Source organism: Scyliorhinus canicula, chromosome 8 (assembly GCF_902713615.1).
Source record: "Scyliorhinus canicula chromosome 8, sScyCan1.1, whole genome shotgun sequence".
Taxonomy (NCBI): Eukaryota; Metazoa; Chordata; class Chondrichthyes; order Carcharhiniformes; family Scyliorhinidae; genus Scyliorhinus; species Scyliorhinus canicula.
Window position 1 is genome coordinate 90,103,828 of NC_052153.1, and position 22,193 is coordinate 90,126,020.

General features: G+C 49.6%; 1 protein-coding gene across 10 annotated transcripts in view; it reads right to left on the minus strand.

The window, feature by feature from the left end:
• The window catches only part of cep78 (centrosomal protein 78), a 160,618-nt gene that overhangs the window by 92,644 nt on the left and 45,781 nt on the right, over window positions 1-22,193 (minus strand). For 8 of the 10 annotated variants that reach the window (XR_005461600.1, XM_038804906.1, XM_038804904.1 and 5 more), the window contains 3 exons: window positions 21,367-21,439; window positions 21,174-21,277; window positions 20,861-21,035 (listed from right to left, as the gene is read on the minus strand). Coding sequence is in view for 9 of the 10 variants with exons in the window: in XM_038804906.1 (XP_038660834.1) it covers window positions 20,861-21,035; window positions 21,174-21,277; window positions 21,367-21,439 (352 nt within the window). In the remaining variant the exon portion in view is untranslated. The remainder of the gene's footprint in view (window positions 1-20,860; window positions 21,036-21,173; window positions 21,278-21,366; window positions 21,440-22,193) is intronic. The other 2 variants (XM_038804912.1, XM_038804910.1) reach the window with 2 other exon arrangements.

The following is a 22,193-nucleotide window of genomic DNA, read 5'->3' on the forward strand; positions in this document are numbered from 1 at the left end:
TTTTCAAACTACGAAATTTACAACACGTTGAAATAGCTATTTTACCCAATGGATTCATGTTTTGTGGTTATGCACTAAAAATAAAAGCCTCCTCCCACTCTTCTTCATTTGACCTTATTATCATATCTTTCTTTTCCTTTCCCATGTACTTATCTAACTTTCACCTCAATGCATCTATGCTACTTGCTTCAATTGCTCCTTGTGGCAGCATGTTACATATTTTAACTGGTCTACTGAATCCACTGCTGGATTTCTAAGTAACCATCTTATATTTAAAGCCCTAAATTCTGATCTCAGTTGCCAGTGAACATCACTCCTACATTTACCCCATCAAACACTTTTAACAATCTTGAAAATCTCTATCAGGTCATCTCTCCGTCTTCCCTTTTCTAGAGAAAAGAGATCCAGACTGTTTGATCTTTCCTGATACCTGCACTGAGGTTAATCTAGTTTGCATATTCTTCAATGCTTCTGTACCTTTTTTATAATATGGAGGCCAGAACTGTTCAAATACTCTCAGGTTCTCTACACATTTAGCATAACTTCCCTGTTTTTCAATTCATTTTCTTTTTTTAAATCTTTTTATTGGCTTTTCTCATATGTATAAACAGTTGTTACTTATATACATTACATTTTTCTTGCCCGTGCTAATTGCTTTATTTTACAGAGGTTTGTTTTGTCCTTCATTTGGCTAACTGTATGTACATTTTGCTGCCCTCTGGATCGGTCTATGATATCCCCCCCCTTCCTCCTCCCCAACCTCTTCTCTTGTGGGTTCCCCATTCCCCTTCCCCCTATCCCCCTTCCCCCTTCCCCATCCCCCTCCCTCCCTCCCCCCTTCCCCCTCCCTCCCCTTCCCCCCTCCCTCCACCCCTCCCTCCCCCCCTCCCTCCCTCCCGCCCCCCTCCCCCCCTCCCTCCCCCCCCCTCCCCCCCTCCCTCCCTCCCCCCCCCTCTCCGTCCCTCCCCCCCCCTCCTCCCCCCCTCCTTCCCCCCTCCCCCCCCCTTCCCCTCCCTCCCTCCCCCCCCCCTTCCCCCTCCCTCCCTCCCCCGGGCTACCGGGGAAGCAAAAGCCAATACATCGGCCTCCTTCTCCTCCTGGACTCCCGGGTCCTCCAACACCCCAAAGGATTCATTACCACTCCAGTTTTCAAAACCCGGGACATGATGTCCGCGAATCCCTGCCAGTACCCCAAGTCAAGGGCACGGCACCAGAACATGTGCACGTGATTAGCCGGCACACCGGCACACTTGTCCTCCAGCCCGAAAAATTTACTCATCCGGGCCACCGTCATGTGAGCCCTGTGCATGACCTTACACTGGATCAGACTGAGCCTGGCACATGTTGTGTTTACTCTGCCCAGAGCCTCTGCCCAAATACCGTCCTCCATCTCCCTCACCCCAGAGCTCCTCTTCCCACTTAAGCTTCAGGTCATCAGTCTGTGTATCCTCTGCTCCCATTAGTTATTTGTAAATATCTGAGACTCTACCCTCATCTACCTCTCTCCTAGAAAGTACTCTGTCCTGCCTCCCCTTTGGTGGGAGGCGTGAGGACGGCACCAGTCTGCGCACAAAATCCCGCACCTGTAAGTATCTAAAGCCATTCCCTCCCGCCAGCCTGAAATTTTCCTCCAACGCCCTCATGCTCGGAAAGTTCCCTTCAAGGAACAGATCACCCACCCTCACAATCCCCGCTATCCGCCACAGTCGATACCCACCGTCCATGTTCCCCGGGGCAAGATTGTCGCAGATTAGGGTCCACACCGACACTCTCACTTCCCCGATATGCCTCCTCCACTGGCCCCAGATCCGCAAAGCCGCCACCACGGTGGAGTACCGCACCGGTGGGAGTTGCAGAGGTGCCGTAACCAGGGCCACCAGACTGGTGCCCCCACACAATGCAGCCTCCATCCGTACCCAGACTGACCCGTGCCCACCATCCATTTCCTTATCAGCGCTATGTTGGCCGCCCAGTAGTAGTTGCTAAAGTTGGGCAACGCCAGCAACCCCCCCCCCCCCCCCCCCCCCCCCCCCCTCTGCTCCTTTCGAGCATCACCTGCCTCACCCGTGGGGACTTCCCGCCCAGACAAATCCCAGGATAATTTCATTCAGCCTCTTAAAGAAGGACCTCGGGATGAAAATGAGGAGACACTGAAATATGAACAAGAATCTCAGGAGAATCGTCACCGTGACAGTCTGCACCCTCCCCGCTAGTGACAGCAGGAGCGCATCCCAACTCCGAACCTCCCTCATTCATTCCACCAATCGGGACAGTTTGAGCTTATGCAACCTGCCCCAGTCCCGTGCCACCTGTATCCCCAAGTATCTAAAGCTTTCTTCTACCAGCCTGAACGGCAACCCCTACAGCCTACTCTCCTGCCCCCTCGCCTGAATTACGAACAACCTGCTCTTAGCAATGTTCAATTTATTTCCTGAAAACCAGCCAAATTCCCTCAGGATCTCCATGATGCCATCCATCCCCGCCATTGGGTCCACTACATATAACAACAGGTCATCCACGTATAATGAGACTTTATGTTCCACTCCCCCCCCCCCCCCCCCCGGACCAGCCCTTTCCAGTCCTTTGAAGCTCTCAGAGCAATTGCCAGCGGCTCTATGGCCAGCGCTAACAGCAGTGGGGAGAGAGGGCAGCCCTGTCTTGTCCCGTGTTGTAGTCTGAAGAAATCTGATGTCGTCCTGTACGTCCTTACACTAGCCTCTGGGGCCTGGAAAAGTCTAACCCAGTCAATGAACCCCTCCCCGAACCCAAACCTTCCCAGCATCTCCCACAGATAGTCCCACTCTAGCCTGTCAAAAGCCTTTTCTGCATCCATAGCTATCACTATCTTTGCCTCCCTGCTCTCCGGGGCATCATGATCACATTAAGCAGCCTTCTTAGATTGGCCACCAGTTGCCTACCCTTTACAAACCCAGTTTGGTCCTCCGCAATTACGTCCGGTACACACTCCTCAATTCTAGTCGCCAAGATCTTGGCCAGTAACTTAGCGTCTGCGTTGATCAAAGAGATCGGCCTATAAAACCCACAGGCCTCCGGGTCTTTATCCTGTTACAGAATAAGCGAAATAGCGGCAATATCGTCGGGGGTAGGACCCCTCTGTCTCTTGCATCGTTAAAAACCCTGACCAGCAGACCTGCCCACTATCTTGGCAAACTTTTTGTAAAACTCCACCGGATATCCATCCGGCCCCGGGGCTTTACCCGACTTCATGACATTCAGGTCCCCCAGTACCTCTTCGATCCCAACAAGGGCCCCCAGTCCGTTTACCAACCCCCTACCCACTCTTCGGAAGGTCAGCCCGTCCAGGAGTCATTTCATCCCCTCCGGTCCCCTGGGGGGCCCCAAAGTGTAAAGCTTACTATAAAAGTCCCTAAACGCCTTGTTCAGCCCTGCAGGGTCCCCCACCAGATTTCCCTCCCCATCCGCTATCCTGCTCCAAAATCTGCTGCTGAGACTTCTCCGGTATCATTTACCTGCAGGTAATTCTGCAAGCATTTCCTGAGTCTCTCACACACCGCGTCCACAAGCAATCCAACTTCCAACCTCCATTGTGGGCGCTGGCAGCTATCCTTACAAATCCGTAGGTCTACCCAGTGCGGAGCATGGTCCAATATGGTAACTGCCGAACATTCTGCCCCCAACATCTGGGCCAGCAAGTCCCTACTCATGACAAAGAAATCAATTCGGGAAGACACCTTATGAAAGTGGGAGTAGTACGAAAACTCCCTTGCCGACAGCCGGCTAAACCTCCACGGATCAGCACCCCCCATTTGCTCCATGAACCCTCTCAGTTCCTTTGCCATCGCTGGCAACCTGCCTGCTTTTGAAGACGACCGATCTAGGCTCGGGTCCAGGACTGTGTTAAAGTCCCCACCCATGATCAGTTTGCATGAGTCCAAGTCGGGGATCTTCCCTAGCAACTTCCTGATAAAATCCACATGGTCCCAATTAGGGGCATACACACTGATCAAGACTACTGTCACCCCTTCGAGCTTGCCCCTAACCATAACAAATCTGCCGCCCCCGTCCGCAACTGTACCCTCTGCCTCAAATTGAACCCTTTTATTAATCAGGATCGCAATCCCCCTAGTCTTAGTGTCGAGCCCCGAATGAAAGACCTGACTAACCCAGCCCTTCCTCAACCTAACCTGGTCTGCCACTTTCAGGTGCGTTTCCTGCAGCATGACTACGTCCGCTTTCAGAACCCGTAAGTGCGCAAACACACGCGCCCTCTTCACTGGCCTGTTTAGCCCTCTAACATTCCAGGTGATCAGCTGGAATCACTCTCAGCCCTTCCCCTCCACATACAGAAAAAGATTGCAAAAAATTCCCCCGAAACCCCCCTCATAATCGCACCTTTTTAGCTATTTTCTTTTTTATTTTCCCCCTACCAAACCTCCAACCAAACAAGAGACCCCAAAAAGGAAACATTTAGGGAAACCTACGAAAAAGAAGAAGAAAAACACGTCGCAACCAAAATACATCAACCTAAAAAGGTCAAAAAAACAAAAAAGAACAGATCCAAGTATGCAGGCATCTCTCAAAGCGAGAGAGAAACAAAACAGACTTAAAAGTTCTACCAAGAACCCGTAGGTCAGAGCCAGCCCTTGCTTCTTAACAAAGTCCATCGCCTCCTCGGGTTCCTCAAAATAGTGGTGCTGGCTCTCATATGTAACCCACAGTCGCGTCGGAAAAAGCAGCCCGAATTTCACCTTGTTATTATACAAAATCACCTTCACCTGCCTGTAGCCTCCCCTCCTCCTGGCCACCTCAGTGCTCAGGTCTTGGTAAACACGCAGGGTGCTATTGTCCCAGGTACAGCTTCGTGTGCTCTTGGCCCATTGCAGAACCCGCTCCTTGTCCAGGTACCTGTGGAACCGGACCACCATCGCTCGTGCAGGACCCCCTCGTCGCGGCTGCCTCACCTGCACTCTGTATGCCCTGTCCACTACTGGCGAGCAACGGAACACCTCGTTCCCCAGCAGCTTTTGAAACATACCCTCCACATACGCGGCGGCATCCAGTCCCTCAGCCCCCTCCGGGAGGCCAACAATTCTTACATTCTGCCGGCGAGATCTGTTGTCCAGCTTCTCCAGCCTATCCAGGAACATTTTTTGCTGATCCCTCAGCCTCCGAATCTCCACGTCCGCCACCGTTTGAAAACCTGCCTGCTCCTCCACCGCCTTCTCCAGCTTCTGGAGCTTCTCAGTCTGATCATCCAGCATTTTTTCCCAATCGGTGCATCGACTTCTGGAGCGGCTCCAAATTATCAAGCTTCAGAGTCGCCACCGGACGTCCCGAAGACTGCCACTGTCCCTAAGACTGCCATGAGGGTATGGCTTCACCCTCACCCCCACAACCTTGCACATTGCCTCGGAGAAGGCTGTCCAGAACCCAGCAAGCTTGGGGCAAGCCCAAAACATGTGGGTGTGGTTGGCCGGGACCCTCTGGCACCGTTCACATTTGTCCTCCACCTCCAGGAAGAACCAGCTCATTCGGGTTCTGGTCAGGTGTGCTCTGTGCACCACTTTGAGCTGCATGAGGCTTAGCCTTGTGCAGGAGGAGGTGAGCTGACCCTTCACAGTGCTTCGCTCCAGAGACCCTACCCACCTCTGTCCCCAGTTCGTCCTCCCATTTTTCCCTGGTCCCGCCCAGTGGCTCTGTCGAGTAGCTGTCCGTATATTTTCCCACATAACCACCCCTTCTCGCTGCTTGTGCCTATCTGGTCCTCTATTCGTGGGCATTCTGGGGCCCCGGGTTCCATACTGTCTCTTTGCAGAGGAAATGTTTTATTTGGAGGTGTCTCAATTCCTGTCCTCTTGCTAGTTTCCACTTCCTCGTCAGTTCGTCCAGTGTCGCCAGTCTGCGCCCTACGTAGAAGTCCCCAACTGTCAGTGTCCCCCGTCCTGCCTCCATCTTTTGAAGGTGGTATCTAGCGTGGTTGGGGGAATCTGTGATTGCTGCAGATGGGAGCCATAAGGGACATTTTGGTTATCCCGAAGTGCTGTCTCAACTGGGTCCTCTCACCATGGGGTCGGACCCCAGCGCTCGGGGGTTTCCCTTTGCCCGGGGGCACCCAATAGGGCCACCAGCTGTGTGTACGCCACACGGGAGCGCCCCTGCGCTCCGTGGTCTCCCTCCGCCCTGATGCCCTCTTGAGTGGCTGTTTGCAGCGCCCTCTTGGTTCCTCGCCCTGCTCCCTGTCCGCGAGGCCTATGTCTGTACTGCTTCACTATCTCACCCTTCTCTTTGCTTCTCTTTTGTTCTGCGTTCTCCCTCAGACTCGTCTCCCCCCCCCAGCCCCTGTCCCTTTGTCCTCCCCCATGCCCCCCTCCCCTCCTTGTGCCAGACACTCCCCCTCCTTCCTGCCCGCCTGTGCTGGCCCTCCTCGCTAGTACGGCTGCCCTCATCCCAGTATTTGCCCAGTTTTGGTCCTGTTTAACCTTTCTCCCACTGGCCCTTGTCTCGCCCTCCTGTTTGCTTCCCTCACACGCGTTTCCCTCGCTCCACTCTCACCCCATTGCATTGAGGGAGGAGACAAGCTCTCAGAGAAGACAGCACAGTCCCACGCAAGGCATAACACACGTGCACAGTTCATGAGTCCATTGTCCTTGTTTGCGGTTTTGTCCTCCGCTCTTTGTTCTGGTTTTCCCTTCCTGTTCGTCCCCATGTCTTTCATTGCGGTTGCATGTGCTCCTCCCCCAGCTTGTTCGCTCTAATGACCTCATCAGCCGCCGCTGGGGTGTTAAAATACAGCTCTTTCCCTCAAATGTTACCCAGAGTTTGGCCGGGAATAACATCCCAAATTTTACCTTGCTTTTGTGCAGTGCTGATTTTGCCTTGTAAAATTCAGTCCTTTTTTTGGCCAGGTCCGCGCCAATGTTCTGATACACCCTTATGGTCTTCCCTTCCCATGTGCTCCGTTTCATTTGCCGGGCCCACTTTAGGATTCCTTCCGGGTCTTGGAACCGGTGCCGCTTCGCAATAATTGCTCTGGGCTGGTCCCCGGCTTTGGGCTTGGGTCAGAGCGACCTGTGCGCCTGTCTATTTCCAGTGAGTTTGGGAATACCTCCTTTCCCACTAACTTGCCCATCATTTGGGTGATGATTGGGTGAGATATTTAAATGCACCGGAAGCCTGACTTCCAACCCTGAATCCTTTCCTCAAACGAGAGATTACAACAGCTTCAAAATCACTAGTCCCACCCCACAAAAAATCGACATGCATCATAAAGATGCCAGAAAGATTTCCTTTATAGTGGCAGTAAAACATTGCCGCATCTGCTTTCAACTGGCAACAGCCTAACTCTAACAAACCTGACCTTACCAAAAAGTACCAGACTCTAGGCGCATCATTCAATCCATATACACATTTGTTCACACTCCAGAGTACCCCTTCTGCGTTAGCTGCCTCTTTAGGAGGATGGAGAAAAATATCTCTCTGGAGCTGGTGCCCCTGCAAAAAGGCAGCTTTTTTATCTATAGATTTGCATTCCCATGTCTTTGTGGCTAATAGAGCCAAGAAGCTCTTTAAAATAACCTTTCCTGCCGTAGGTGAATCTACCCTTAAATCCTGATCTTTTAAGTTTTCTTCAAATTGCCTTTTCACAAGCCTGGCCTTTGCCTCATAAGTTCCATCCATTGTTTTTTTTCTTAAATAAGCAGCTTCCATTTCTGTGCAAATCCATCTGTGGGATAGAGCTCTTTGTACCCTATCCGGTACCTCCATGTATGCCTCAAATTCACTCCAACTATGCAGTTCTTGCTGTTTGGCATCTTTGATAATCTTCTCATCTAATTTATTGGAAGCCACCAAAATCTCTCGTGCATGTGGGCTTCTACTCCTATTAGTATTTGTAGTCTTATTCATGTTCCAAGATCTTGATAAACTACGTCCCCTCCCAGCTGGTATCTTGTTCTGTACTGCTATGGGATGTCCTTTCAATAGTTCTCGACCTTTTCCTACCGACCTGTTCACTATCCGATGTACTATCTGAACTGGCACTGCGTTTCTGTGCCCTCCATTTTTGAACTTCGTGTTCCCAATCCATTGTCTTGACTACTTCCCAATAAATGCTGTGCGTTCAACCGATGTTTATACTTTCCAGTGGCCTTCCCTGCTCTACTAATAACAGTCGCATCCTTCCATTGACTAGACCCTTCAGGCAAGTATGTCAATTTTGTACCAACATTTGGCAGTTGTCCTTTTGGAAAAATGGCCTGTTCTAATTCATCAGAAGTATTGCGTTCCTCTACAGAAACCCTGTCTATATCAGTCAACTGGTCCTCATAGTTCTGTAACACATGCGTACCAGATGACTCTGGTTCCTCGTCATGTCTGTCTGCTCTGTCTAAATTTGAAAATTTGTAATCTGTACCCATTATCCTTGATGAATGTACCCTAAGAGTTTGATTGCCATGTTTTGCCATCCATGCCCATGATTTCCCTGGGCCTTTCCATTCATTAAAATTGTCTCTCTTATAGTATACGATGTCTCCTTGCTTAAAACAGTACATTATGTCTTAAAGCTCTTCCAATTCTTTCAGAGACTTCTGCTTCCAAAAAAGCTTTTCAACTGCTATGTAATGCATTTAACTGCTCAGCAAAGGCAGAGTTATTTGTAGTCCCTTCCCAACCTGGAAGCTGGTCATCTAAAATGGACAGAGTTTTAGGATTTCTACCAAACACTAATTGATAGGGACTATAGCCCCCAACTATCTGCAATGAATTCTTTGCATGTACCGCCCATGCTAAAGCTGAATTTAGCTTGCAGTTCTCTGCCCTCTATCCCCTCTGGCAGACCCACTATTTTAATGTTCTGCCATCTGGACCTATTTTCCTGGTCCTCCACCTTCCCTCTTAGGCTCCCCTGGGCCGTTACAAACTTTTGACCTCGGCTTCTAGGGTTATCACCCTGTCGCTCTGGTCCGAGGCGGCCCTCTCCAACTCCAGAATCGTTTTTTTCTGCGCCTTCACTTCCCTTTCCGGGCCTTCGATGGTCTGCTGCGTTTTGTGCGTCGTCTCCTTCATCATTGCTTGGAGTTCTGGCCAGAGCGCCTTCTTTATGCTGGTCGCTGCATCCTGCTCAGGCTCCGCTGCTTGGTCTGCCATCATTTTCCCTTTCAGGCTCGCCTGTACCTCCGTCCCGTCTTGTGGTGCCGCCTGCCTGCGCGTCCGCCGCTCATGCGTCTTAACCTCGCTGCTGCTGCTTGTGTCTCGCTGTCCCTTCACCTTTCCTCCAGTCATTTGTCTGTCTCTCTTTCTTTCCCTGCTGCTGTTCCTTACCCTGGGGTTGCTCTCCCTTCCCCCACTCCTCAGTTCTCGCTGGGTCTGTCTCGGGCTTCAGGTTTCCTTTTTTTTGTTGATGGGGGGGGGGGGGGGGGGGGGGAAAGAGTTGTGGTTGGTTCCCTTCCTCCCTTTCCTTGTTTATTTATTTATTTACTTTTATTTTTTTCCATTCTCCTTCTCTTTTTTCCCCCTTCCTTCTCACTTCTCAGGAGGGTTTGGGAGAGAGGTTTCCTGGTGCAGACGGGAGTCCCTCTTTGTCTCGCCGCTCACCACGTGGTCACCGTTGGTCCCGTTTGGGGGGGGGGGTTCTCTCTCTCTCTCGCTCTCCTGGTCTTTGGCCCCGCTGGCTCCGCTCCGAGTGCTTGTGTCTCGGGCTGCCGCTTCTCTTCTGTCGCTTCTCTTCTGCCGTCCACGCTCTGCTGTCTCAATTCAATTTCTCCAGGAACCAAATCCAGTGCTTCATTTGCTTGTGTATCTAAACCCCAAAATCTTCTGCCCCACACCTCATTTAAACACTCACTTTCCAAGGATTATGTATTCTCCTTATTGTTACGACCAAAATGTGCCATCTTGTTCTTGTATTGCAGTCCACTTGGCATTCTTTCAATAATTAGTCTTTCAACTTTTCAGTAATACTCAAGATCCAAATCCTTTATGCAAATTAACAATAGTGGTCCCATCACTGATCTTTGTTGAACATCTTCACCAAAGTTTGCCAGTCTGAGTTATTACCTTTAACCCAGACACTGCTTTGTAGCCAGAATGCTATTCATCCTGCTACCGGCCCCTTAGCTCCATATGTTCTGACCTTGATCATGAACCCACCATGTGGTACCATACAGAAGACTTTTTGGGAGATAAAAATATATTAAGACTATGAGCATTTTTGGGCTGGCAACGTGAGCATTGCTGGAATGGCGAGTGTTAGGCATTTAGCTGCTGTTGTATAAAGAGTCAAGGGTACTGCTCCTTTTACAAACACCTTTATTTCACTTTAACAGACTCTGCACTAAAAAAGATCTTCGCATCACCTGACACAAAGGCCACCTGAAGCCTCTTTACAAATCAATGTCAATTATTGGATACTTAACTTAAATGAGACAACTAATTGGAATGTCTCTTAATTCATTACTTAACAGCGAGGGGGAATGTGAGCTGTTATTTGTACACACAAATCGAAATATGTAATCCTGAGACAAAAGTGCAGTATACTTCAACACCAGAATCACTATATTAAGCCAAAACAGTTTGTTGCAAAATTATACAGATATTTTAAGAATGAAACCTTAATCATGCAAAATGTCTAAATATTTTAACTTTAGTTCAACAAGCGAAGACCAGCTACAGGTGCTTAAACACCTCCCGGCCCACTGTCCGTGTGCAGTTTGTACATTCTTCCAATCCCTGCGTTGGTCTCATCCCCACAATCCAAAGATGTGCAGGGTAGATGGATTGGCCACGCTAAATTGCCCCTTAAAAAGAGTGCCGCGAGGAGGGTGGCACAGAAGTGAAATTACACCCCTTTTTCATCATGATTTGAAGATATGCCTCTTTTTTAAAAATATTTTTATTCCCTTCCTTTTTCACATTTTCTCTCAAATTTACACCCAACATTAATCAGTAAAGAACGTAATGTCAATCCCCATATCAATAACAACGATCCCATCCTCCCACCAAACCCCCAAACATTAATCCGCATGTTAACATAAACAATTGACAAAAAGGAATCAGAATCACCTATAGTCACCATTAATACATACAGTTCCGCCCCCCAACCCCCCCTCCCTCTAATGTTCGATCTAATCCAATTCTCAAAAGTGCATAATGAATAACGCCCATGAATTGTAGAACCCCTCCATCCTTCCCTTCAGTTCAAATTTGACCTTTTCAAACATCCCCCCGCCATGCCAGGGCACAGGGTGGAGAGGTTGATCTCCACCCTAACAGGATCCGCCTTTGGGTGATCAACGAGGCGAAGCTACGTTGCCTCTGCGCCAGCTTCCAACCCCGGCTGGTCCAACACCCCGAATATGACCTCCCGAGGGCCCAGGTTCAGTTTCACGTGCACCACTTTAGAGATTATCCTTCCAGTAATCCTCCATCTTTGGACAGAACCCCACCCCCACCCACCCCACCCTGCAACATTCACACACATTCTCTACCCCCTCAAGGAGCCGGCTCATCCTCGCCCTTGCAATGTGTGCTCTATACACCACCTTCAGCTGTATCAGCCCCAATCAGCACACGAGGTGGAGGCGTTCACCCTCCTCCACACCCTCTCCCAACTCTTCCTCTCACTTTGCCTTGATTCCTTCCAGCGGCGCCTTTTCCCCCTCCAAAATAGCCCCATTAACCGGCGATACTAACCTCTTCTCCAGTCCCCGTCGTCAGCAACTCCTCCAGCAATGTGGAAGCCGGCTCTACTCTGAATCTCTATCGCCTTTCCGACAAAGTCACAAACCTGCATGTATCCAAATATTTCCCCCTGCTCCAGCCCATACTTCATTCCTAGTTCCTTCAATCCTGCAAACCGACTCCCAAGAAACAAATCTTTTAGTTTCCTAATATCTTTCTTCTCCCATCTCCGAAAATTTCCATCCCACTTCCCTGGCTCAAATCTATGGTTCCCCTAATCGGCATTTCCCTTGACCCTGTCCCCAACCGGAAGTGCGGTCGAAACTGCCTCCAAATTTTCAACGAGGTTATTACTACCGGACTCCCTGAAGATATGCATCTTAAGCTCTGCCTTCATTTCAGAGACTTGCAGTATTTACCACATCCTTGCCAGACTCAACACTGCTCAATCTCAATTCCCCCTCCGCCCCCAGCATACAACATTCATCAGACTCCCATGTCACTTGACAATGTTTGTGCCCCTGTGTCACTCAACAATGCTCATCTACCCCCTCGGCAGCTCAGCAATGCTCACCTTCCCATCACCACCCCGACAGTGCTCTACTCTGAATCTCTGTATCGCCTTTCCAGTACCACTTGCCAGCCAGATAGTGCTCACGTTCCCCCTCATCAGCCAGACAGCCTCACCTTCCCCCTCATAAGCCCGATAGTGCTCACATTCACCCTCGCCAGCAAGCCAGTGCGCACCTTCACCCTCGCCAGCGCTCTCATTCCCCCTCACCACCCCAGCAATGCTTACCTTACCCATCGCCACGCTGACAATGCTCACCTTCCGCTTGCAACTTTTGTGTTATCATGAGGCTAAGCCGCGCACAAGGAGGAAGAATTAGCCCACTCCAGGGCATCAGCCCATGTCCCGTCTTTGATCTGTTCCCCCAGTTCCCCCTCCCACTTCGTTTTCAGCTCCTCTACTGACGCCTCTTCCACCTCCTGCATAAGCTTGTAGATATCGGATATCTTCCCCTCCCCGACCCAGACCCCCGAGAGCACCCTGTCACTCACCCCCCCTCGCGGGGAGCGCAGGGAATCCCTCCACCTGCAGTCTAGCAAATGCCTTTACCTGCAGATATCTAAACATGTTTCCCGGCGGGAGCCCAAATTTCTCCTCCAACTCCCCCAGGCTCGCAAACCTTCCGTCGATAAACAGGTCCCTCAGCTGTCTAATGCCCGCTCTGTACCATCCCTGAAATCCCCCATCCATGTTCCCCGGGACGAACCTATGGTTCCCCCTTAAGGAGCCGCCATCGAGCCCCCCACTTCTCCCCTACGTCACCTCCACTGCCCCCAAATCTTGAGGGTAGCCGCCACCACCAGACTCGTGGTATACCTCGTGGGAGGGAGCGGCCACGACGCCGTTACCAGGGCCCCCAGTCTTGTATCCCCACAGGACGCTCTCTCCATCCGTTTCCATGCTGCCCCCTCCCCCTCCATCACCCACTTACACACCATCGACACGTTGGCCGCCCAGTAGTACCCCAAGAGGTTGGGCAACGCCAGCCCTCCCCCCATCTCTACCCCGCTCCAAGAAGACCCTCTTCACCCTCGGGGTGCCATGCACCCAAACAAATCCCATGATGCTGCTGATCACCCTTTTAAAAAAGGCCCTAGGGATAAAGATGGGCAAGCACTGGAAGAGGAACAAGAACCTCGGGAGAACCGTCATTTTGACGGATTGCACTCTGCCCGCCAGCGATAGCGGCACCATGTCCCACCTTTTAAATTCCTCCTCCATCTGTTCCACTAGTCTGGTGAAGTTAAGCTTATGGAGAGCCCCCCAACTCCTGGCCACCTGCACCCCCAGGTACCTGAAACTCTTCACTGCCCTCCTGAAAGGGAGCCTCCTAATTCCCTCCTCTTGATCTCCCAGGTGCACTACAAATACCTCGCTCTTTCCTAAATTTAGCTTATAGCCCGAGAAGCCCCCAAATTCCTCTAACAGCTCCATCACCCCCGGCATTCCCCCCTCTGGGTCCGCCACATATAACAGCAGGTCGTCCGCATACAGTGATACCCAGTGCTCCTCCCCACCCCGCACCAGACCCCTCCATTTCCCTGACTCCCTCAACGCCATGGCCAGCGGTTCACTCGCCAGTGCAAAGAGCAGGGGGGACAGGGGACACCCCTGCCTGGTCTCTCGATAGAGCCTAAAGTACTCCGATCTCCTTCCATTTGTGACTACACTCGCCATCGGAGCCGCGTAAAGCAGCCTCGCCCATTTGATGAATCCCTCCCCAAATCCAAACCTCTCCAGCACCTCCCACAGGTACCCCCACTCAACTCTATCAAACGCTTTCTCTGCGTCCAGCGCCACCACTATCTCCGCCTCCTCCTCCACTGCCGGCATCATGATAACATTGAGCAGTCTCCACACATTCGTGTTGAGCTGCCGCCCCTTGACAAATCCTGTCTGATCTTCGTAAATTACCTCTGGCACACAATCCTCTATCCTGGTAGCCAGGATCTTTGCCAGCAACTTAGCGTCCACGTTAAGGAGCGAGATAGGCCTATATCAGGGGTGGGCAAACTACGGCCCGCGGGCCGCATGCGGCCCGCCAAAGGTCTTTATGCGGCCCACCAAAATCAAGTCATATAAAAACAAAAAACAAAAATTTTTATAAAAATTTTTTTTTTTATAAGGTTAATGTGGGGGGCTGTTGGGTTACTGGTATAGGGTGGATACATTGACTTGAGTAGGGTGATCATTGCTCGGCACAACATCGCGGGCCGAAGGGCCTGTTCTGTGCTGTACTGTTCTATGTTCTATATGAGGCACCCAGAATCATAACCGGGTGAAGCGCCATTTTTGAAAAGTAGAGATAAAGAGGGCTAAAGGCAGGATGCCGCCAGGGGAAGCGCTGAGGTATATGCCGCACGCTAATTGGTTACAACCGGGACTATTAATACTATGCGGCCCTTTAAAATTGTGAATTTCTGAATGTGGCCCTTGCACGGAAAAGTTTACCCACCCCTGGCCTATATGATCTGCACTGCAAGGGGTCCTTATCCCGTTTTAGAATCAAAGAGATCAGTGCCCGCGACATCGTCGGGGGCAAAGCCCCCCCCCCCCCCCCCCCCCCCCCCCCTCCCATGCCTCATTGAAGGTTCTCACCAACAGGGGACCCACCAGGTCCGCATATTTTTTGTAAAATTCCGCCAGGAACCCGTCGGGCCCCGGGGCCTTACCTGACTGCATTTGTCCGATTCCCCCTGACTAGCTCCTTCAACTCTATCGGCGCCCCTAGCCCCTCTACCAGCCTCTCTTGAACCCTTGGGAAACATAGCCTGTTCATGAAGCTCTCCATCCCCTCTCTCCCCCTCGGAGGTTCCGACCGGTACAATCCCTCATAAAAGTCCCTAAAGACCCTGTTTATTTCTGTCCCCTTCTGCACTACATTTCCATCCCCATCCTTCACTCCACCAATTTCCCTAGCCACATCTCGCCTACGGAGCTGATGCGCCAACATCCTGCTCGCCTTCTCTCCATACTCATATACCGCGCCATGCGCCCTCCTCCACTGTGTCTCCGCCTTTCTGGTGGTCAACAAGTCAAAATTGGCCTGCAAACTGCGCAGTTCTCCCAGCAACCCTTCCTCCGGTGCCTCCGCATATCTCCTGTCCACCTCCAGGAGCTCTCCCACCTGTCTCTCCCTCCTTTCCCTGTGGGCCCGGATGGAGATCAGCTCCCCCCGGATCACTGCTTTCAGAGCCTCCCAGACCATCCCCACCTGGACCTCCCCCGTATCATTGGTATCCAGGTACCCCTCAATGCTTCTCCGAACCCTCTTACACACCTCCTCCTCCGCCAGCATCCCCACATCCAGGCGACAGAGCGGGCGCTGGTCCCGCGCCTCTCCCATCTCCAGATCAACCCAGTGCGGGGCATGGTCCAAAATCGCTATGGCCGAGTACTCGGCATCCTGCACCCTCGGAATCAATCCCCTGCTCAGGACAAAAAAGTCTATCTGGGAATAAACCCTATGGATGTGAGAGAAAAAGGAATACTCCCGCGCTCTCGATCTCCCAAACCTCCAGGGATCCACCCCTCCCATCTGGTCCATGTATCCCCTCAGCACTTTGGCCGCCGCCGGTCTCCTACCTGTCCTTGAACTGGACAGGTCCAGTGTGGGATCCAGCACCGTGTTAAAATCTCCCCCCATGATCAGGCCCCCTGCCTCCAGGTCCGGGATGCGGCCCAACAATCGCCTCATGAAGCCAGCATCATCCCAATTCGGGGCATATACGTTCACCAGCACCACCTTCTCTCCCTGCAGCCTACCCTTCACCATGATATATCTGCCCTCCTTGTCCGACACCACCTCAGCCGCCTCAAACGCCACCCTCTTCCCCACTAGAATCGCCACCCCCCGGTACTTTGCGTCCAATCCTGAATGATAAACCTGCCCCACCCACCCCTTCCTCAGACGAACCTGGTCCGCCACCTTCAGGTAGGTCTCCTGGAGCATAGCCACGTCCGCCTTCAACCCCCTTAGATGGGAGAATACCCTGGTTCTCTTAACCGGCCCGTTCACCCCCTCACGATCCAGGTAATCAGCCGGATCAGAGGGCAACCCGCCCCCCTCCCCTGCCGACTAGCCATAGCTTGGCAGATGTTGGCCCCAGGCCAGCACACCCCACTCGACCCTTTCCCCATGGCGATAACACCTCTCCTTTTCCCCCCCCAGCCCCCATCGGCTCCTTCCTAGTCGTTCCAGCAGCAACCCGGTATCCCCCCCCCCCCAGGCTAGGACCCCTCCTAGCCGCGACACACCCTCCATGGTACTCCCATGAGTCAGCTGACTTCTGCTGACCCCGGCAGCTCCCGCCAAAACCTATCCCCTCCCGGCATGGGGTCATCCCCCTCTTGCCACACCTCCTTGGCATTGCTGCAGCGCGGGAAAGAAGACCCGTAGAGGCCCCGCCCCGACCGCAAGCTCCACCCCCCCTTCCCCGCAGCGCAGGAAACCAGAGGAAAGCCCACGCTTTCACACTGCCACACCCCACCCTTCTGACGCAGTTCCCCAAAATCCAGTTTCCCCTCAATCCCCAGCCCTGTACAGAAGAGAACATATAGAACACAAACTCCCAACACTCCCCACCTAACCCACAACCATGCCCAACAAACAAACCCACCCGGTATCAGAGCAAACAGAAAACCAGCATACATAACACACATGTCGAAGTTAAAAAAGTTGAAACAGTTGGAACAAAACAGCCACAGCGGAAACAACGACGGCCAAAGTATGTCCCCAGGCCCTAGCTCGAGTCCAGCTTCTCCGCCTGTAAAAAGGCCCACGCCTCCTCCGGGGACTCGAAGTAATGGTGCCGGTCCTTGTATGTCGCCCACAGGCGCGCAGGCTGCAGCATTCCAAACCTGACCTGCTTGGCATGAAGCACCGCCTTCGTCCGGTTGAACCCGGCCCGCCGCTTAGCCACCTCCGCACTCCAGTCCTGGTAGATTCTCACTACCGAATTCTCCCATTTACTGCTCCTCTCTTTCTTGGCCCAGCGCAGCACACACTCCCGGTCACTGAATCGGTGGAACCGCACCAGCACCGCCCTCAGGGGCTCACCTGCCTTGGGCCTCCTGGCCATCACTCTGTGCGCTCCCTCAAGCTCCAGGGGCAAATGGAAGGACCCCGCTCCCATCAACGAGCTCAGCATCGTGGTCACATACGCCGGGAGATCCGACCCCTCCAGCCCCTCCGCCAGGCCCAGGATCCTCAGATTCTTTTGCCTCGTGCGAACGTCCAGCTCCTCCAAGCAGTCCTGCCACTTTTTATGAAGTGCCTCGTGCAACTCCACTTTCCCCACGAGGACCACAGCCTCCTCCTCCCTTTCAACGGCCTGCTGCTGCAACTCCCGAATAGACTCCTCCTGGGCCGCCTGGGCCCCAAGCAGCTTGTTCGTAGTTGCATTCATGGAGTCCAGCAGCTCAGCCTTCAGCTCAGCAAAACAACATAGGAGCGAGGCCTGTTGCTCCTGCGCCCACTTCCACCAGTCCTCGGGTGTTGCACCGGCCGCCATTTTGTTTTCCTTCCCCCATTTTGTTTGAGGAGTTGCTGCAGCCTTTTTCTTCGTCCCACTCCGGGTGAGCACCATATCGTGTGGGGCAAGTTCTTCCAGGCACCTTCCCCCACCGGGATGCATAAAAACAGCGCAGTTTGGGGCCCTCGAAACGGCCCAAAAGTCCCTAAATAGCGGGAGCTGCCGAACGTGCGGCTTAGCTCCACATAGCCGCAACCGGAAGTCCCCTCAAGTCAGTTTTAAGTAACTCAGCAGCAAACTTTTATATTTGAAAAGGGCAAGGGTAGTTTATTTTCCAAACCCTTTGCTCTGGAGGTTCATAAAATGATGGCACCTTACTGACACTTACATACACAAATAAATTATGAAAATAAAATCAGTAATTATAAAAATTAAATTTAATTCAGTTCCTTTTTGGGGGAAGGCCTGATGTTTCATAGTTATGTTGTTACATTATCTGAAGTGAAGGCTTTGAATTTGCAGAGATAGCTGTGATGGCTCCTCAAGTTGATCTGCTGGAGGCTGGTTTCTCGAGTAGCGAGGGGAAATATTAAAACCAAGTTTTGAAAATGCTGTAACTGTGGGAAAGTATACTGTGGGAACACATCAGCTCTTCAGAATCCAGACTACAGATGTGACAATGTAACATTGTAAGAACAGCCAGTAAGTTAGATACAAGAGTGAGTGCTGGTATGGAACACCATTCAGAAGTCACAATTCAAAACTTGTCAACCAATAGGGGGAAAAGAGGGAGCAGTCCCAAAACATGGAGGTATAAACCCCGTGGTGCTCGTGTGCTCGCTCTCTTCTTTGTTCTCTTTCCATTGTTTTCTTTCTTTTGCCCCTCTGGGCCTTTTGTTTCTCTAGTTTAGATTTGAAACTGTACTAAATTTTGCAATAAACTAAATCTCAAACTATCACCGGACCCCGTCTCTTATTTGAAAATAAGAAATCCTACAAGTAGGTCTAAAAACTGGAACAGGAGCTTGTTCAACAGCCTGGTTGCTAACAGCAGTCAAATGACTTTGCTTGTCATCTTCGATCAACGAAGATGTGACTTGGTGAAGGTGACGCTCTGTGAAGTCAGTTTGAGATTTTTAAGATCTGTTAACAGGGAGCAAGTTGGTCATGGAATCATGTGACATCATGTCAGTATCGGGTCATAGTCCAAATTAGGTATTGAGATAATCCCATTCGGCTGATGGGCTTCTCTACCCGTGGTGTCAGTACATTAAAACTTTTCATTTCTTAAGAAAGCAAATTTGCATTTTTATTTCGAAAACTGTCAGTGGAGTTTTGTTTATCTCCTGGTCGGATAAACATTGAGTAGATATAAGAGGTACATTTGTCATCTTTCAGCAATAAGGTAATTTCTCAGGAGCCATCTTGATTTACATAGATTTACATAGAATTTACAGTGCAGAAGGAGGCCATTCGGCCTATCGAGTCTGCACCGGCTCCTGGAAAGAGCACCCTACCCAAGGTTAACACCTCCACCCTATCCCCACAACCCAGTAACCCCACCCAACACCAAGGGCAATTTTGGACACTAAGGGCAATTTATCATGGCCAATCCACCTAACCTGCACATCTTTGGACTTTTTTTAAAAAAATGTAGTCTTCAAAAAGATACATATTTAAGAGTCACATTATTATTATGCCAGTACAGCCGTGACATTATCTCTTCTACTTTTGGGTGGCATGTGTATTGGCATTAGGTTGGTGCTCGGGATGAGTATCATCCATTGGAAAACAATGTTGCCTTTGGTTATATTCTTCACCTGAGCTGTTGGAGCCCATCTCAACTTGTACATTCTATATCTCATAAATATCTTTAAGATATCTCATTTTTTATATTTTCGATGTTTATATCACTTCAGCCATTTAACTATTGCCCCATTTAAAAACTTAACAGATCAGTCTGCTTTGTGTGTGCAGACGAGAGAACTTGTGTCTACATTTCGTTTCTATTTCCTTTGGTTCCATTCCGTTATATATTCTGCTTAGCTGCTATATTTCCAGCTTTGGTGGCTAATCTGATTTTTAACATTAAATTACCTATTCTCTCCGCAGATACTAATTGATGTATTGTTTTACAGGTTGTTCAATCATATTCACTGGTGCATTTTTCAGCTTCCCTGGATCGCAAATCTTTTCTCCTTTTAAATTCCCTTGGGCCACATGCTAGCAGTAGGTTGAGTAGTAGGCAAGCCTCTACCAGTACTTCTATGCAATTAGTGCTCAAGAGCAAGGTTACAATTCAAACCCTGATTTCCCCCATTAGTGGGGGAATGGGGGTGGCGTGAACCTTGAAATATGAGAACTATTCAGAATTAGAAATTGAAAACTATTATAACTTCCAGACTCCACACAGAAGCCCTACATGTATAACTATTTTCTGGCAAAGGATTTACTTGGAAAAGGATTCCCTTTAATACACATCTGTTCTGTATCATCATACTCATAGCATTTGATTTATTAATGGTCTGCTATAGGGCTGCTGTTGCATCTCTTACTTTGCTGTCCTTGCTCTGAATGCTACCACCCTGGACTGATTCAAGGATAAACATAAACTTTCTCTGCCCTGTCAACAAAGAAAGATTAGGAATAAGAGTAGCACAGGTTGGAAATCAATTTAAACATTTGGAGCTTCTATTCAATGAAAACAGGGTAACATAGCAAAACAGGTCATTTTGTTTTCTTGCTAAATTGCCAACTGAGGACCAGTTCATTTTTTGTGTTTGTAAGCCAAATCCCATATCCATTTTATATCAACATAGCCAAGTTAGGAATCAGAAGCTGGAACACAGCCAATTTTCCCACTTTTTCAGTCGTTGATGACTCAACTTCAAACTAGCTAAGATTAGCAAATCCGGCAGGCTAAAAGGTCAATTCTGGGAATTTCCTAATCTGCATTATTCCTCCCACTGGTCTATTGGGATACCATGGGTACATTTCAAAACCAACTGAGCAATCAGTGACACTGGATCGGAGTAAACAGGAGTATGTTTATCCTCCATAAAGTTTATTTTCAAACCCAAAAGAAGTTCATACCTTTATATTTAAAATTCATCTGTATAACAAAAACAGCAATAATTCTTTCAGCTCAACATACCTTTGAGCCAAAGGTCATCTTTGAGGGCATCTGCAAAGGCAGCAGCTCCAATATCACCAATCAATGTATTACAATTCATGGTAATGCGACGCAAACCAGTCATACAATCTAGATCAGGACGCCTGTAACGAAGACTCTCTGCCCAGACTTGACTATGTCTTTTTGTTGCTTGATGCTGTATAAAAAAAGCACATAACCTTTATAGTATTAAATTAGTTTGTAATTGCCATGCAAGCCAAACTTTTGCGTTGAATGCTTTGTGATTTAAAACTGTTTAAAAGGCATCTCTGAAGGAACAGTCATAAAAACCTGCCTTAATAATGTTGGTCATGTGCTCTGCTCCACGCCATGTTAAGTTACAACCCGTGAAGTTAACTGTTTTGATGGTTGCCGAGTTCTTCACACTCTCGCAAACGACTAAAGAAAATTTAGATTTTACAAAATGTGAATACTTAACATTATGAGCTACCAAATCGTAAAAAAATCTGATAGAAATAGTAACTTACTTTTCAGTCCATCATCTCCTATTGGACAATAAGCTAATGAAAGGTTCTGTAGTGTTTTTGTCCTGGATAAACCCTAAAGATTTGCACATGACATTTACAATTAATATATCAAAAAGCAATTATAGATGGATATTGTATGAAAAGTACATTAACATTCTGCGGTTGAGACTTAAGTTTGAGAGGTATTTATATTGATTAATTGCCTCATTTGTATCAACTACCAGTTACCATTTGATAAGCCAAGTTATTAAATTTCAATTTAATTAATTTAGTTGGATAATTTCCTGAATGAAGACTTTGGCCCCAGTATGATCAAGGGAAGCAGGGAGGAAGGGACGAAGCAAGAGCTGGGAAGGAGGACATTCCGCGATGTTTAGCGGCAAGACCTCATTAGCGTTTTTAATTTATTCCTACCCAGCAGCCACTGGCCAGGCAAGAAAGCCTGTGCCATTGTGAACCTAACCACAGCCGTTAAATTCAAACTGCTCTCAAAATGTGAGGAAAGTGGCTTTATTTAAATATTTAAAATTAATGAGCTTACGCAAAAGGACAGGGTTATTTGGCTGTCCCCAAACCATTTCACATTTTTATCAATTTTCACCCCATCCTCCAACCTGTCAAAAGATGGGCCTAAAATACCTTCCATAGACGACTGGCAGGAGCATAACTCCATAGGTACACTTTAGCATCTAACTCAAATGACTATTATTCATACATACGCCTGAGCAGTAAAAGTCACAGGCATTCAATTAGAGCTGCTCTGTAATCATTCATTATATAATTATATGGACAACGTGGTAGCACAGTGGTTGCTTCACAGTGCCAGG